Source organism: Perca fluviatilis, chromosome 15 (assembly GCF_010015445.1).
Source record: "Perca fluviatilis chromosome 15, GENO_Pfluv_1.0, whole genome shotgun sequence".
In the NCBI taxonomy this organism is placed as follows: Eukaryota; Metazoa; Chordata; class Actinopteri; order Perciformes; family Percidae; genus Perca; species Perca fluviatilis.
In genome coordinates, this window is record NC_053126.1 from 9878961 (window position 1) to 9896395 (window position 17435).

At 38.4% G+C, this 17435-nt stretch overlaps 1 protein-coding gene and 2 gene segments (V, D, J or C); all 3 read left to right on the forward strand.

Moving 5' to 3' along the window:
* The first annotated feature begins 341 nt into the window (after nucleotides 1–341).
* Nucleotides 342–9007, forward strand: LOC120574409 (immunoglobulin alpha-2 heavy chain-like). The gene is made up of 5 exons (XM_039824667.1): nucleotides 342–391; nucleotides 488–845; nucleotides 5436–5569; nucleotides 8089–8196; nucleotides 8946–9007. Exons 1-5 carry the CDS (start codon nucleotides 349–351, stop codon nucleotides 9005–9007), a joined length of 705 nt encoding a protein of 234 aa, XP_039680601.1. The 5' UTR covers nucleotides 342–348.
* A 5178-nt stretch (nucleotides 9008–14185) lies between these two features.
* LOC120574608 lies at nucleotides 14186–14624 on the forward strand (the record flags this gene model as incomplete). The annotated part of the segment is given in 2 exon segments: nucleotides 14186–14234; nucleotides 14323–14624. Coding segments are annotated over 2 exon segments (351 nt in total), but the record flags the coding sequence as incomplete, so codon positions are not given.
* Nucleotides 14625–16328: 1704 nt separating this feature from the next.
* LOC120574613 lies at nucleotides 16329–16889 on the forward strand. The segment is given in 2 exon segments: nucleotides 16329–16408; nucleotides 16497–16889. Coding segments are annotated over 2 exon segments (348 nt in total).
* Nucleotides 16890–17435: the final 546 nt, after the last annotated feature.

Sequence of the window (17435 nt, forward strand, 5' to 3'; positions counted from 1 at the left end):
CAGTGATACATCATTGAATATACTATATATAACCTTTCAAGTGATGGAATACATTCAGTAATTTATCTACAGTATAAATGAATTGTTTCTCATCCATCACATCATTATTTACTTTTCATTAACAATCAAACATATGTTTGTCAGAGATTCAGGTTTCACCTTCTCTTTATGTGAGAACATCTGAACATTACATCTTCAATTTGATTTATTCAAATATCCTTTAGTCAGCTGATTTCCTATCATCAGTATGTAAATCAGCCTCCTTGTGTGTAGCCTCATCAAGAAGTGAGGTGTGTGTGTGTCAGTGAGAGACAGAAGAGCTGACATCAGTTCAGCTTCAACATCAACATGTTCTCTGTAGCTCTGATACTGCTGCTGGCTGCTGGATCCTGTGAGGAGCTTTCAGTGGATTCACTCTAATACACACATTAGAAACCCTGAATAGTCAGATGAATGATGGAGATAATGTTGATTTGTGTTTCCACAGGTGTGAACAGTATTGATCTCATCCAGACAGACTCAATGGTTGTGCAGCCTGGACAGTCTCTGACCATCAGCTGTCAGGTCTCTGGTTATTCTTTGACTGATGACAGCTATGCAACAGGTTGGATCAGACAGAGTGAAGGAAAACCAATGGACTGGATTTCCCATCAGTGGGAAGGAGGTAGCCTTCGTCAAAATGATGCTCTGAAGAACAAGTTCAGCTACAGCAGAGACACTTCTGCTCTAACAGTGACTCTAAAAGGACAGAATGTGCAGCCTGAGGACACAGCTGTGTATTACTGTGTAAGTTACCCCACAGTGATACAAACCACCAACAGACCTGCACAAATACCCAGCAACCAGCAAGACTCAACCACACACACACGTTGTAACTGTGAACGTTAATAAAGACAACACTCTCTAATGAGTTAATACATTTAATGTTTATGTATTTCAATGAATGGTATTAATCGTGTTGTAAAGCCTATAAAAGATTTTTTCATGTAACATCTGATAACTAACAACATTTAAACTGTAGCTATTTGTCTTCACAAATACACAAAGTCATATTCATAAGTACAAAGCATGTTTGTTAAAATGACATAGTGAGATGATAATAAAGCAATTCTCAGAAATGTTGGTGATCAGACTAAAACTTTTGTTCATTCATATTATTGTGAATGCTTTCGTGTGCTGTCCATTACGTTCAAAGTGAGTAATGAGAAACAGAGCATTAATACCAAGATGAATCATAATTTAACACATTTTAATAACCCTTCTTTTTGAATGTGTCAGATGTAATTTGTGTATTATTAGATTGAATATGGCTGTGGTGTTAATGCTAACATTTTACAAAAATTAAAACATGTCAGAGAAACATTAAAACAGCTGAATTGGAGGGTTGACTCTGACTCAGTTTCATTAAATATCTCCAGTCCAGATGTTTCCTCCCTGTGAGGAGGAGTCAATGCAAAACTCAGATACCTTCACCTCTACTTATCTGAGTGCAGAGAGGAGGACAGAGAACAGTGGACACACTGTTACGACCCCACCTCTGCAGTGCAGGGGTGGTTCCTCCTGCAGGCAGAGGAGGGTCGTTAATGATTGGAACCACCTGGGCTCAGGGTATTTAAGCTGCTTCTAACCACTCTCTTTTCTCTCTCTGCTCTTCCAGGTATGATCCTGTTTTGTTTGTTCCTTTATAGTTTTACTTATTTTCCACTCAGTCATTTACACCCATACAGATTCACTCATCCATGCACTTTACATACACCTTACATTATGACATTCTCACACCTCATTCCCTTTTCTTTGTTTAAAGTTAATAGTTTTGATTTACATTAAAGTATCTTTTTGATTTGACTATACTTGTTGTTGGTGTCCCCTCATTTCTTTGCCACAGGCCATGAGCCTGTTTGAGGGCTCGTTAAAGTTAATTATACTTTAGTCTTGCTTTAGTATTTTAGTTTACTTTGACAATTTTCCATAGTTGGTTAAAGTTTTGTCTAGATTGTTTTTGCTTTATTTATTTGTAGTATGGATTATTTGATTATTGTTTTGTACTTCACACAGTTTAACATGATGGACTATAGGACAAGACTGCTGCTTTTAACCATCTGCTGGGCAGGTGAACATTTTCACTGATGTAGATTAAACATAGTTTTGAATTGTGTAACATCTAAGATCATGTGATGTTTTTTTTTTATGTCTTGACAGTGTTGATGGTCAGACTCTGACAGAATCTGAACCAGCGATAGGGGTCCGTTCCAGGTAGGAGGTTTAACAAACTCTGAGTCTAACCCTGATGTCTGAGTTGATTTACCCTGAGATGGGAAACTCAGAGTTTTCGGTTCCAGAACAGCTGATATGAGTTGGTTCAATCAACTCGGAGTATGTTCACTCAGGGTTACGTGCGTGCACATAAGGCAGTATGAATGGAGCCATGATTCTACGATTCACCATGGTAACAACCACAAACAAACGGGTCGGCGGAAATACTCATGCGCACAAACTGCGAGTTTGAACATGCATTTCGTTAAAAAAGCAAGACAGCGGCTGCTGCTGCAAAAGAGAGAATTGGTGTGGAAGAAAATTGCTGCTCGAGTCAATGCGTACGCATTAACAGTGTATTAATTTCATATTTAATCACAGTTAACTTATAATATTAGGCTACTGGTGAAAACTGGAATTGTAGGCTACACCTATAATTTTATTCAGGTGCAATTCTGCGGGCGAAAAAGTAAACTATACTATTCCCATTCTGAGGCTGCAGCACGATGATCATTAACAGAATTATTTCTTTTTAATGGCTCTCACTGGTTTGTGTGCAGGGAACACGTTTCAGAGCGATCACACTTTTCTGACAGCTCTACATACAGTGGCTTTACTATTACAGTATGATCCGCTACTGTTATAAAGAAAACTGCCGTTTGCAAAAAACGTAATGCGACACAAAGAATCTGCACTGCGGTCAAGCCAGCCTCCACTTCAAAATGAGCGGTCAAACTAGCCACCCCTATATTCCGCGGTATACACTTGCTATTACGGTGAAACTAAAAAGAGGGAATTTTCTGACGAAGGCAATTTCCCATTCATTTATTCTGTCTGCCTGTCTGTCTATCTGCCTGCCTGTCTGTCTGTCTGTCTGTCAGAAAGAAAGAAGGAAAGAAAGATTTTAGCACACCTCACAACCTCTGTGACAACTGCATGATATGCTGAATTCCAAAATAAGAGCCCCCCCAAAACTCAAATATTAGCTGTTTTGTCTACACATTAAGAAAATCATGAAAATAAAAGTCCTAGCTTCCACAGACCAATTTCACCTCAGATGGAGAGGACTCCTTCTCAATGTGTGATCTACAATGTTTCAGGACATTCTGATGTTGTTTTCCAAAATAAGAGCCCCCCAAAACTCATATATAAGCTGTTTTGTCTACACATTCAGAAAGTTATAAAAATAAAAGTCCTAGCTTCCACAGACCAATTTCACCTCAGATGGAGAGGACTCCTTCTCAATGTGTGATCTACAATGTTTCAGGACATTCTGATGTTGTTTTCCAAAATAAGAGCCCCCCAAAACTCATATATACGCTGTTTTGTCTACACATTCAGAAAGTTATAAAAATAAAAGTCCTAGCTTCCACAGACCAATTTCACCTCAGATGGAGAGGACTCCTTCTTAATGTGTGATCTACAATGTTTCAAGACATTCTGATGTTTTCCAAAATAAGAGCCCCCCAAAGCTCAAATATTAGCTGTTTTGTCTACACATTAAGAAAATCATGAAAATAAAAGTCCTAGCTTCCACTGACCAATTTCACCTCAGATGGAGAGGACTCCTTCTCAATGTGTGATCTACAATGTTTCAGGACATTCTGATGTTTTCCAAAATAAGAGCCCCCCAAAACTCATATATTAGCTGTTTTGTCCATACATTCAGAAAATCATAAAAATAAAAGTCCTAGCTTCCACTGACCAATTTCACCTCAGATGGAGAGGACACCTTCTCAAGGTGTGATCTACAATGTTTCAGGACATTCTGATGTACAGTTTCAAAATAAAAGCCTGTCAAAGTCTTGAATATGAGACAAATTAGATATGATTTTGGATTCAATTTAAAAGGAAACACCCTGTTATCAAACAATAAATCCACTTCAGGGTTATATTACACGACCCCGTGGTGTGACTCATTAAGTATCAAGACATTCTGATGTACAGTTTCAAAATAAAAGCCTGTTAAAGTCTCAAATATGAGGCATATTTAGGCTGGTGACAAATGGTCAAAAAGGGCTTTAGTTTTTGAGATACCCCTACTGGAGGTAGAACTAAACCCAACAATGTTTTTCCTCATCCCTAGGGTCTCCCATATATTAAATTGATTCTTGGCAAAAGATATTTTACTGCTAAGATTGTTAAATTAACAGATATTGTTACACAACCCAAAACCAAAGGAGGACTAAAATATAGCCTGTCCATGGGAGTTAAGGCATCTAAACTAATGCAGATCAATCACACAAGCTCTGAGAGCTTTGAAACATAGCATGTTTGTAGTCAGGAAGTTGCTTTACCTACTAGAAAAGACTGGATGTGAATATCATAATGTATGGAATAAATAAAGACATACCTAAAATAGGCAAACATGCAAAAAATTAATATCTATGCAGAATGTTTTCATTTACTTTGTGGTTAGGATTATAATAGAAACACATATGATTTCTTGTTGGAAAAGTGGGGTTGTGCTTAATCCAGCAATACCAAATGTGTAAATATAGCATGACAAATCAGGGTGTTCTTTCACTCAATGTATGATGTGTCTAAAATGAAAGAAGATGGAACACTGACATAATTTAGTCTCAAGTCCAAAGCCCATTATCAGTGGTATCATATGGCACCTTGTACTATATAGTCCATATGGAAACAAAGATTGAAATCGAAAGATAACACCTTACCATAGCACAAACAGGAGACCAGGATTCAGGATTGCAGTTTGACCTTAATGAGCCTTTTAATAAAACTATAATTTAACACAATACAAATTAAATGACTGTCTTAAACAAACAAATGGCAATCTAACAAAAGAAACACTGTGAGGGGGAATGACCCCCCTCATCACTGAATCTCAAGCTCTTTCTAGCAGCAACCATTTGGAACATGAACTGCTTTTGGTAGTCATTCTGGGGGTTAGGCCATCTCCAGTGGCCACTTTGGGGAGGTCAGCTCCCCATGATGTTACCACTGCAACACACCACTGTCACTCATCCACATTGTCATCAGTGACAAAGTGGGTCATATTTGGATAGCCTGGGAAAGGGCAAGAGCAAGACTCTGTGCAGGTCAAGCCCACTGAAAGACACTGGCATTTGGTAGCATCGTTGCAGTTTCCGTCTTTACAGTATAGTAGTGGGTGATGTCTCTAACTTCTTTAGGTGCTGGTGTCTTCTGTAACATCACAGGTTCAATGCACCCATCTTCTTTGAGCCTCCATCCTCCAACTGGGTTCCAGAGAAGAGGTTTGACCAGGTGGCTGTGACGCCACACTGCTGTTTGGTACAAGGCTCTCAGCACTTGTTGGCCCAGTACTGGCGATGTAGGTGCTGACAAAGCTACATACAGGGATATTCTTGAGCAAAACCTGTTACACTGTGCGTGATTTGATGCTAGGACGGAGGTTCACCTTCCAGCAGGACAATGACCCCAAACACACCTCAATCCAATAGAAAATCTGTGGTCAGACTTAAAGATTGCTGTTCACAAGCGCAAACCATCCAACTTGAAGGAGCTGGAGCAGTTTTGCAAGGAGGAATGGGATGATGTAGATGTGGCAAGCTCATAGAGACTTATCCAAAGGGACTTAGAGCTGTGATTCCCGCAAAAGGTGACTCTACAAAGTATTGACTTTAGGGGGGTGAATAGTTATGCACATTGACTTTTTCTGTTTTTTATTTCTAAAAAATAATTTTATGTATATTTTTCTCATTTCACTTCACCAACTTAGACTATTGTGTTTTGATTCATCACATAACATTCAGATAAAAAAACATTGAACTAAAGCCTCTAATGTAACAAAATAGGTAAAAAGCCAAGGGGGGTGAATACTTTTGCAAGGCACTGTACATGCAATACACCTTGCACAGTCACATTCTTGTCTAATTGTTGAATGTGATGATACAGATGTAATAGTTTTGCTGCTATACTATTCAAGCAAAGGGATGTTTGGATCCTCAGCAGTGTTTATGCACTCGGGACATGGCCTTAAGGAAAGATTTGTCCCTAGTTGATCACTCAGAAGCTTGGAGCAGTGCTTTGTGATTGTTTACCTGCATGACACGTCCTCACAGGTTGTAACACCACAAGCAGTTTGTACAGAATTGGGAAGGCCACTGCCCTCACAAGACTTTTCTGACAGCTCTACATACAGTGGCTTTACTATTACAGTATGATCCGCTACTGTTATAAAGAAAACTGCCGTTTGCAAAAAACGTAATGCGACACAAAGAATCTGCACTGCGGTCAAGCCAGCCTCCACTTCAAAATGAGCGGTCAAACTAGCCACCCCTATATTCCGCGGTATACACTTGCTATTACGGTGAAACTAAAAAGAGGGAATTTTCTGACGAAGGCAATTTCCCATTCATTTATTCTGTCTGCCTGTCTGTCTATCTGCCTGCCTGTCTGTCTGTCTGTCTGTCAGAAAGAAAGAAGGAAAGAAAGATTTTAGCACACCTCACAACCTCTGTGACAACTGCATGATATGCTGAATTCCAAAATAAGAGCCCCCCCAAAACTCAAATATTAGCTGTTTTGTCTACACATTAAGAAAATCATGAAAATAAAAGTCCTAGCTTCCACAGACCAATTTCACCTCAGATGGAGAGGACTCCTTCTCAATGTGTGATCTACAATGTTTCAGGACATTCTGATGTTGTTTTCCAAAATAAGAGCCCCCCAAAACTCATATATACGCTGTTTTGTCTACACATTCAGAAAGTTATAAAAATAAAAGTCCTAGCTTCCACAGACCAATTTCACCTCAGATGGAGAGGACTCCTTCTCAATGTGTGATCTACAATGTTTCAGGACATTCTGATGTTTTCCAAAATAAGAGCCCCCCAAAACTCATATATACGCTGTTTTGTCTACACATTCAGAAAGTTATAAAAATAAAAGTCCTAGCTTCCACAGACCAATTTCACCTCAGATGGAGAGGACTCCTTCTCAATGTGTGATCTACAATGTTTCAGGACATTCTGATGTTTTCCAAAATAAGAGCCCCCCAAAACTCATATATACGCTGTTTTGTCTACACATTCAGAAAGTTATAAAAATAAAAGTCCTAGCTTCCACAGACCAATTTCACCTCAGATGGAGAGGACTCCTTCTCAATGTGTGATCTACAATGTTTCAGGACATTCTGATGTTTTCCAAAATAAGAGCCCCCCAAAACTCATATATACGCTGTTTTGTCTACACATTCAGAAAGTTATAAAAATAAAAGTCCTAGCTTCCACAGACCAATTTCACCTCAGATGGAGAGGACTCCTTCTCAACGTGTGATCTACAATGTTTCAGGACATTCTGATGTTTTCCAAAATAAGAGCCCCCAAAAATCATATATTCGCTGTTTTGTCTACACATTCAGAAAGTTAAAAATAAAAATAAAAGTTCCTAGCTTCAACCAATTTCACCTCAGATGGAGAGGACTCCTTCTCAATGTGTGATCTACAATGTTTCAGGACATTCTGATGTTTTCCAACCTAAGCCCCCAAATCATGTATTGTGTTCGTTCAGATTCCGTCTTTACAAGTATAATAGTGGGTGATGTCTCCAACTTCTTTAGGTGCTGGTGTCTACCGTATCACACAAGTTCAATACACCACATCTTCTTTGAGCCTCCATCCACCTCCAACTGGGTTCCAGGGACGTGCTGTCTACAATGTTGTGAAATTACATGTTTCAAACAAAGAATTCTTCCTATAATGTCATAATTGGCCTTGGGTTAGTAGCTCGTAGTGGGTCTCGGCTTACTAGTAGTAGGGATGTCCTCTAACTTCTTTAACAGTGCTGTGTGTGTTTATAACCTCGTGTTAATGCACCCATTTCTTTGAGCCTCCATCTCCAACTGGGTTCCAGAGAAGAGGTTTGACCAGGTGGCTGTGACGCCACACTGCTGTTTGGTACAAGGCTCTCAGCACTTGTTGGCCCAGTACTGGCGATGTAGGTGCTGACAAAGCTACATACAGGGATATTCTTGAGCAAAACCTGTTACACTGTGCGTGATTTGATGCTAGGACGGAGGTTCACCTTCCAGCAGGACAATGACCCCAAACACACCTCAATCCAATAGAAAATCTGTGGTCAGACTTAAAGATTGCTGTTCACAAGCGCAAACCATCCAACTTGAAGGAGCTGGAGCAGTTTTGCAAGGAGGAATGGGATGATGTAGATGTGGCAAGCTCATAGAGACTTATCCAAAGGGACTTAGAGCTGTGATTCCCGCAAAAGGTGACTCTACAAAGTATTGACTTTAGGGGGTGAATAGTTATGCACATTGACTTTTTCTGTTTTTATTTCTAAAAAATAATTTTATGTATATTTTTCTCATTTCACTTCACCAACTTAGACTATTGTGTTTTGATTCATCACATAACATTCAGATAAAAAAAAAATTGAACTAAAGCCTCTAATGTAACAAAATAGGTAAAAAGCCAAGGGGGTGAATACTTTTGCAAGGCACTGTACATGCAATACACCTTGCACAGTCACATTCTTGTCTAATTGTTGAATGTGATGATACAGATGTAATAGTTTTGCTGCTATACTATTCAAGCAAAGGGATGTTTGGATCCTCAGCAGTGTTTATGCACTCGGGACATGGCCTTAAGGAAAGATTTGTCCCTAGTTGATCACTCAGAAGCTTGGAGCAGTGCTTTGTGATTGTTTACCTGCATGACACGTCCTCACAGGTTGTAACACCACAAGCAGTTTGTACAGAATTGGGAGAGGGCCACTGCCCTCACAAGACTGAAGACCCATCTTTGTAAGTTACAGGCAATTACTAAATGTGGACTCTCTGGTAGCCTGGAAGAGGCTTTGCCTGTGGCAAGAAGTGTATTCCCCTTCTTCTGTATAAGCCAAAAAAAAGTTGGATGGACATCCAACCTGGATGTTATGAGGTACAGATTAGCACTACGAGACCAGACAGCCAGCAGCAAATCTACCCCCAACAGAAGATGCTTTCCAGCATGTCTTCATGCTTTCCAGCTTTCAGAATGTCTTGATACTTACTGGGTTACACTATGGGGTCGTGTACTATAACCCTCAAGTGGAATTATTCTTTGATAACAGGGCGTTTCCTTTTAAAGTGAATCCAACATCATGCAATTAGTCTCATATTTGACATTTTGACAGGCTTTTATTTTGAAACTACACATCAGAATGTCTTGATACTTAATGGGTCACACCAAGGGGTAGTGTACTATAACCCTCAAGTGGAAATAGTCTGTGATAATGGGGCGCTTCCTTTTAAATTGAATCCAAAATCATATGTTCTATGCCTCATATTTAAGACTTTGACAGGCTTTTATTTTGAAACTATACATCAGAATGTCTTGATACTTACTGGGTCACACTATGGGGTTGTGTACTATAACCCTCAAGTGGAATTATTCTTGATAACAGGGCGCTTCCTTTTAAATTGAATCCAAAATCAGATCTAATTTGTCTCATATTTCAGACTTTGAGAGGCTTTTTTTGAAACTGTACATCAGAATGTCTTGATACTTAATGGGTCACACCAAGGGGTTGTGTACTACAACCCTCAAGTGGAATTAGTCTGTGGTAACAGGGCGTTTCCTTTTGAAGTGAATCCAAAATCATATCTAATTTGTCTCATATTTGACTTTGACAGGCTTTTATTTTGAAACTGTAAATCAGAATGTTCTGAAACATTGTAGATCACACCTTGAGAAGGTGTCCTCTCCATCTGATGTGAAAGTTGTCTGTGGAAGCTAGGACTTTTATTTTTATAATTTTCTGAATGTGTAGACAAAACCGCGTATATATGAGTTTTGGGGGGTTCTTATTTTGTAAAACAAAATCAGAATGTCCTGAAACATTGTAGTTGACACCTTGAGAAGGTGTCCTCTCCATCTGATGTGAAATTGGTCTGTGGAAGCTAGGACTTTTATTTTTATGATTTTCTGAATGTGTAGACAAAACAGCTAATATATGAGCTTTGGGGGGCTCTTATTTTGGAAAACAACACCAGAATGTCCTGAAACATTGTAGATCACACCTTGAGAAGGTGTCCTCTCCATCTGAGGTGAAATTGGTCTGTGGAAGCTAGGACTTTTATTTTTATAATTTTCTGAATGTGTAGACAAAACAGCGTATATATGAGTTTTGGGGGGCTCTTATTTTGGAAAACAACATCAGAATGTCCTGAAACATTGTAGATCACACCTTGAGAAGGTGTCCTATCCATCTGATGTGAAATTGGTCTGTGGTAACAGGGCGTTTCCTTTTGAAGTGAATCCAAAATCATATCTAATTTGTCTCATATTTGACTTTGACAGGCTTTTATTTTGAAACTGTAAATCAGAATGTCCTGAAACATTGTAGATCACACCTTGAGAAGGTGTCCTCTCCATCTGATGTGAAATTGGTCTGTGGAAGCTAGGACTTTTATTTTTATAATTTTCTGAATGTGTAGAAAAAAACAGCGTATATATATGAGTTTTGGGGGGCTCTTATTTTGGAATTCAGCATATCATGCAATGACAGGTTGTGAGGTGTGCTAAAATCTTTCTTTCTCTCTTTCTGACAGACAGACAGGCAGGCAGACAGAATAAATGAATGGGAAATTGCCTTCGTCGGAAAATTCCCTGTTTTTAGTTTTGACGGTCTCACCGTAATAGCAAGTGTATACGCGCACCGCGAAATATAGGGGTGGCTAGTTTGACCGCTCATTTTGAAGTGGAGGCTGGCTTGACTGCAGTGAATCTGCTGGGATTTTAAAGCCTGTCCACGACGTTGAACTAGTGGAAGGATAAGGTATCTACATATCTAATGGACTGTGATAAAAAATACCTCTCAAATCGGTTATGTGGAAATGAAAAAACCTCTATAGTCGGGACTCAATATCATCTCCCGACGTAAACTCTCTGAATTAATACAGCTTTTTCATCAACGGGATCGTCGACAAAAGGACATGACATGTTTGAGAAAAAAAACATTTTATAGTCTGCCTAACATAAACCAATACGTTTTTCTATTCATGCAGATAACAAACTGCATTAAAATGCGCCTGATACAGACTGAATGAATGAGGAAATGAGTTTCCCCTCCCTCTGATAGGGAGGAGAATGAGAGAAACTCGAGGTTTTTTTCCCCGTTTCTCTGTCTCCTCCCTCTCCAGGTTTCTTGAAGAAAACCTGCTCCCGACCAGGTTCGGTTCACAGGCTCAGTTACCATAGTAACTAACTCCGGGGTTAAGTTACCTCTCTTTCTGGAACGGAAAACCCAGAGTTTCCCTCATCTCAGGGTTAACCAACTCAGAGTTTTCACTAAACCTGCTTTCTGGAACGGGCCTCTGGAGAATCCCACAGATTGACCTGTACAGCATCTGAATTCAGATTTAGTAGCTACAGGTTGCACTGGATCAGACAGGCTCCTGGAAAAGGACTGGCGTGGATTGCAAGTATCTACATTACTAGCAAATACTCTCAGTCAGTCCAAGGCCAGTTTACCATCTCCAGAGACAACAGCAGAGAGCAGCTGTATCTGCAGATGAACAGTCTGAAGACTGAAGATTCTGCTGTTTATTATTGTGCTCGAGAGCCACAGTGACTGGAGTTGGTTGAGCAGCTGTACAAAATCCTACAGTATTCTTACTCGGCTGATGAAGCCAAATAATGAAGATAATATATGAATGTAATTTATATCATAATTTATACATTTTTAAATATTAAGTTTTTTTTCCCTAAATTTTACATTATGTATAATTAGATAATAAATTACCCTTAAATTACCCTTTGTCTCTTTATTATATTACTTCCTGCTTTCCTGAGAAATATTATGACTCCACATTAAACACACAAAAACACAATAAAGATCACTTGTTGGTAAAAGTGCCAAAAACGTCACAACGATCTGGTTGCTTAAATGAAACTACTTCAACTCCTGCAGTAAGAAACATTTCTTGTCTTTCCTCATCCTCCCTGGGCTGATAAACTCTGCACTGTCTCACATGACTAATGTCCTCAGGTCAAGTCATTCAAAATGAGACAACACAGACATTTGAGTATGATTGTTGTATGACTGGCTTTTAACAATTCTGAATTAAAACAATTAAAAATCATGCTGTGTGATATTTGATATATGATATATTATTATTATTTCTGACATAACTACACACATATGAAGATAAAACGTGTTTTTTACTTTAACTTGTAAATGGATGAACTACAACAGTGTAACGCGAGGGTTCGGTATGTGGTAGTGGACCACTCTTTATGAGAATAAACGGCAGGATGGAGACGGATAACTTTCTCAAGCAGTACTTTACTGAACACTACCAAGACCGTCTTTGACACTACCCACAACAACAACACGACCTTTCACATGACCCCACTAACCAATCAGAAGCGAGAACTTAGCCTGAGGTAAACGTGATGGAATCAGACAGGCTGATTCAACAGAATTAACTGTGTTAAATATGTAAATATGTAACTAATAATTGTGTAATATATTAAATTCTGTGCCTTACAACTTTCAAATATGAATTAAATCCACTTCTAAACCTTACAATAGTTTTAATCTTTTGTTAAAGGATTTAGTTTTTTGCTAAAAGGCTCCAACTTTCTCTGTATGTCTGTTTCTTTAAACATCTGCAAACACTGAAACCATTAAGTCTTATTAAAAACTGTAAAATATATTACTATACACATGATTCTGGCTGCTGTCAATGTATTTATGTTTGCAGCAAATACATTCAGTAACCATATATGTGAAAAAATAAATGCAGGTAGCAGCTACTACACAGCTTGGATCAGACAGCATGCAGGGAAAGGACTGGAGTGATTGTACATGGTGGTGTTACATCCACCAAACTACAAAGATTCACTGAAGAACAAGTTCAGTATCGAATTAAGACTCTCCCAGTGACTCATCAGTAGACCTGAACAAAAACCCCTCAGAGCCTGAACACTTGTAACATGAAGCCACCAGAGGAGGAGCCCTCAGACCACTAATGGTTTCAACACCAGCTAATCTAAATCAATCTAAAATGTGTTTGTCAGAGAACCAATTCCCACAATTCCACCACTACCCCGAGTCTTGTCAAGAGAACCATCTGGAAGGGCTTTGAAACTGAACTTGCCATTCAAAACTCTTTTCTTTATCCATTTCTGTTCAAGGCTTGTTTCTGCTAGCCACACACAACATTACTGTGCATCACTTCCTGGTTTCCCAAAACTATATTAACTTATATAACTTATATTATATTATAAAACTATAATACGCGTGCAGTAATCTTATGTCAAAACAACTAGTGGCATAAAAAGCATTTGCATTAACTTTGAAAGCCCTAGTGGAGGTTTCAATCACTGATACGTCATCTGTACTCCTACAAGATAGACTGAATTAGACTTTTAGAAAGTGTTTAACATTAACCTTATTTAAGTAATTATAAATGATTGCAGCTGAATTGTCTTCAGAAGTTGAATTTTTTACGCTGAATTTTACTAGTTTAAAAAGTGTGATCTAATAATATTGTACATAAGCTTTATTCACAAAGAAAACAGCAATTTTGTCAAGAATAACTTTAGGAAACAAGATGTTGTTTACTTATCTCAAGTCAACAAGGTGATTTACCTACTACATAAACTTAAGCCAATTTTTTGAATGATAATTTTATTATTATTCCACTATTTGTACTTTGCATTTGACAAACCTGATAGTAAATAAACACATGCAAATGTTACAAAGTGACTTACAGTAACAAAAAATAAGGATTAGGTAACATCAGGTTAAAAATGTGAAACAAAGTCAAAATGGTAAGAGATAAGGTGAGGTGATTTGAAAACACATAATACACTTAGGATAAAGCAAAAAAAGGAGGAGTCAATGCAAAACTCAGATATCTTCACCTCTACTTATCTGAGTGCAGAGAGGAGGACAGAGAACAGTGGACACACAGTTTAACATGATGGACTATAGGACAGGACTGCTGCTTTTAACTCTCTGCTGGGCAGGTGAAGATTTTCACTGATAGTTATTAAACATAGTTCTGAATTATGTAACAACAAAATTGATGTGGTGTTTTCTTGTTTATCTTGACAGGTGTTGATGGTCAGACGCTGACAGAATCTGAACCAGCGATTAAAAGACCTGGAGAATCTCACAGATTGACCTGTACAGCATCTGGGTTTACATTCAGTAGCTACGAGATGGCCTGGATCAGACAGGCTCCTGGAAAAGGACTGGAGTGGGTTGCTACTATCAGTCAGCCTACTGGTAGCAGCATCTACTACTCTCAGTCAGTCCAAGGCCGATTTACCGTCTCCAGAGACAACAGCAGAGAGCAGCTGTATCTGCAGATGAACAGTCTGAAGACTGAAGATTCTGCTGTTTATTATTGTGCTCGAGAGCCACAGTGACTGGATTTGGTTGAGCAGCTGTACAAAATCCTACAGTATTCTTACTGGGCTGATGAAGCCAAATAATGAAGATGATATATGAATGTATTATTTATATCATATATTTTATATCATATATTTTTTATAATACTACTTTTTTCTAAGTTTTTTTCCCTAAATTTTACATTATGTATCATTTTTAGATAATAAATTACCCTTTGTCTCTTCATTATTTAATGTCCTGCTTTCCTGAGAAATATTATTACTCAACATTAAACACACAAAAACACAATAAAGATCACTTGTTGGCAAAAGTGCCAAAAACATCACAACGATCTGCTTGCTTAAATGAAACTACTTCAACTCCTGCAGTAAGAAAGATTTCTTGTCTTTCCTCAGATCCCGTTCTTATAGATATATTCTTAGAAAAAAATACAATGTTTTAGCATTTGTTGTTTTTAATAAAATCATGAAAATGTACCCTGAAAAATATAGACATTATTAACCACCAACAATAATCATTATATACATTAAAAAAATATCTTACCTTAATTTCAATTTATTGAATTTATTTAAAGGATAGCCCCTTGATATGTATATCATTTATAGAGGGGGTCCTATCCTCGTACGTGAGATATACTGTATGTGTGTATGTGTTTTTTGTGTTATGGTTGTCTAAGCTACTGGATGCCTAAAATTTCCCTTGGGATGAATAAAGTATCTATCTATCTATCTATCTATCTATCTATCTATCTATCTATCTATCTATCTATCTATCTATCTATATCTATCTATCTATCTATCTATCTATCTATCATCACTTCCTTACAAAACAGCCAAAGACAGCAAAACAATCCTTGTCCCGTTATGAATAAAATAAATACTACACATTTCAGCCATGTGGCATCTAAAGCAGGTATGACAAATAATGTTACATTATCTTTCATAAAAACCCTAGAATGCTTCAGTCTCAAGTTTCTCTGTCCTCTATATGGAAACACTCAGTTATGCTTATCTCTTTGATTTTGACTGACTGCCACTCAAAACTAAAATTTTATACTCAGACCCTTTGAGAGCTTGCTTCACCCCAACAAAAATAGAACATTTAGGTGCTGGATCAGAAGTGACTGATTCTTCATGTATTCATTTAGTTGTACAGTTCAAATCAATTTCAATATAAACAGCTAGAAGACTGAAGGAGCTGCTGTTAATTCTTGTGTATGTAAGCCATTGTGTTGGAAGCTGAATGGATACTGTAGTAATACTGCAATAAGGCAAACTTTTACTTCCTTGGCTCTTGGAGGAAAAACTATGTATTCCTTTGTCACATTGTTTTCTCTATTAGCAGTAATCCACCTCACTGAGGTGAACAATAACTTTTTAAATGAACATCTTGACTGACTGACATTACAGCTTGAACTGTATACATTGAACTACACACCACACAATCTTACCCTCTTAGAAATGCACACAGTTGAAAAACTGTCCAAACACACTGAAAATAAGAGAAACAATGAACATCTTTATGTATCTCACTCTGTTTTGAAAACCTCTCTCTCTCTCTCCCTCCCTCTCTCTCTCTCTCTCTCTCTCAGAGTCCAGCACTCCTCTTTTCTGACAGAAAACTGTATCTCCTACTGCTAAAATGTAAATCCACATACTGATGTATAATCCCCACCCATTCTGTCAACACAATATATAATCCCATAACAGCCTCTGCAGGTGCAGACTGAGTCAAGTTCCCACCATGACAGTTGTACAGAGTGTCCTCCTCTTGGCTCTCATTTCAGGTGAGTGAAGTCGGTGTTGAGCGAAGGAGGAGAAAAGGAGCTTTGGATGTCGGCTGGCTCCCTGTAATCTAAACTCTGTCTCTTCCAGCTGCTCAGGGCCAGTCCCTCACCTCCTCAGAGCCAGTGGTGAGCAGAGCTGGACAACAAGTCACTCTGTCCTGTAAGGTGGACGGACTGTCTCTAGCTTGGCTGCACTGGATTCGTCAGAAACCAGGGAAAGGACTGGAATGGATCGGACGCATCGATAGCGGAACTGGCACAATATTTGCCCAAAGTGTCCAAGGCCAGTTTTCCATCACCAAAGACACTTCCCAAAATCTTGTGCATTTAGAGGTTAAGAGTCTGAAACAAGAAGACTCTGCAGTTTATTATTGTGCACGAGAGCCACAGTGACACACAACACTACTAAGCTGTACAACAACTGAATAACACTGATCTCTGTGTGAGAAGCACTGAAGCATGTCAGGGCTGTGAAAACACATGTTCCACTGAATGATCGACAATTTATAATGAAAGATATGTCATCAATAAAAACTGTATTTGTCAGCATGTTGGGACAGTTTATCATGACTCAGAGCCTACATTTGAAAAATATTATTGGAATTAGAAAATAAATTCAATATATTATAATATATATAAGCTCTTTCCTAAAAATATAGCTCTACAGTGATGCAAACCATCAAAAGTCCTGCAAAAATGCCCAGCACCCATGTGACTCAACCATACATTTTACATGACATCATTAATTTGTGAGTACATTTAACATAAGTCTTACAGATAATCCTTAATTTTTTTTAATTTTTTTGGTTATATGATAAAACACTACAAAAAAGGAACCACTCCCTCCCATGATATCCTAATGCAAATCTTGAGTCTGTGCAGTGTACTTCTGTCCTGCTGACTGCTGTACTTTGTGTGGAGCATCAGATGTCACATCTCCAGCCTCAGGATGATGAACACACTCACTCTTCTGCTGGTTGCTCTCTCTCTGCCCTGTGAGTTCTCCTGCTTCTTGCTGTGTTATCTT

Bases quoted from the DNA above. Each gene is read 5' to 3' on its own strand.
- LOC120574409 (XM_039824667.1), top strand. From the start codon at position 349: ATGTTCTCTGTAGCTCTGATACTGCTGCTGGCTGCTGGATCCT. The intron at 846-5,435 runs GCAAGACTCAAC...GTAACATCACAG, and splicing joins GCACAAATACCCAGCAACCA to GTTCAATGCACCCATCTTCT. The intron at 5,570-8,088 runs GTAGGTGCTGAC...CATTTCTTTGAG, and splicing joins GTTGGCCCAGTACTGGCGAT to CCTCCATCTCCAACTGGGTT.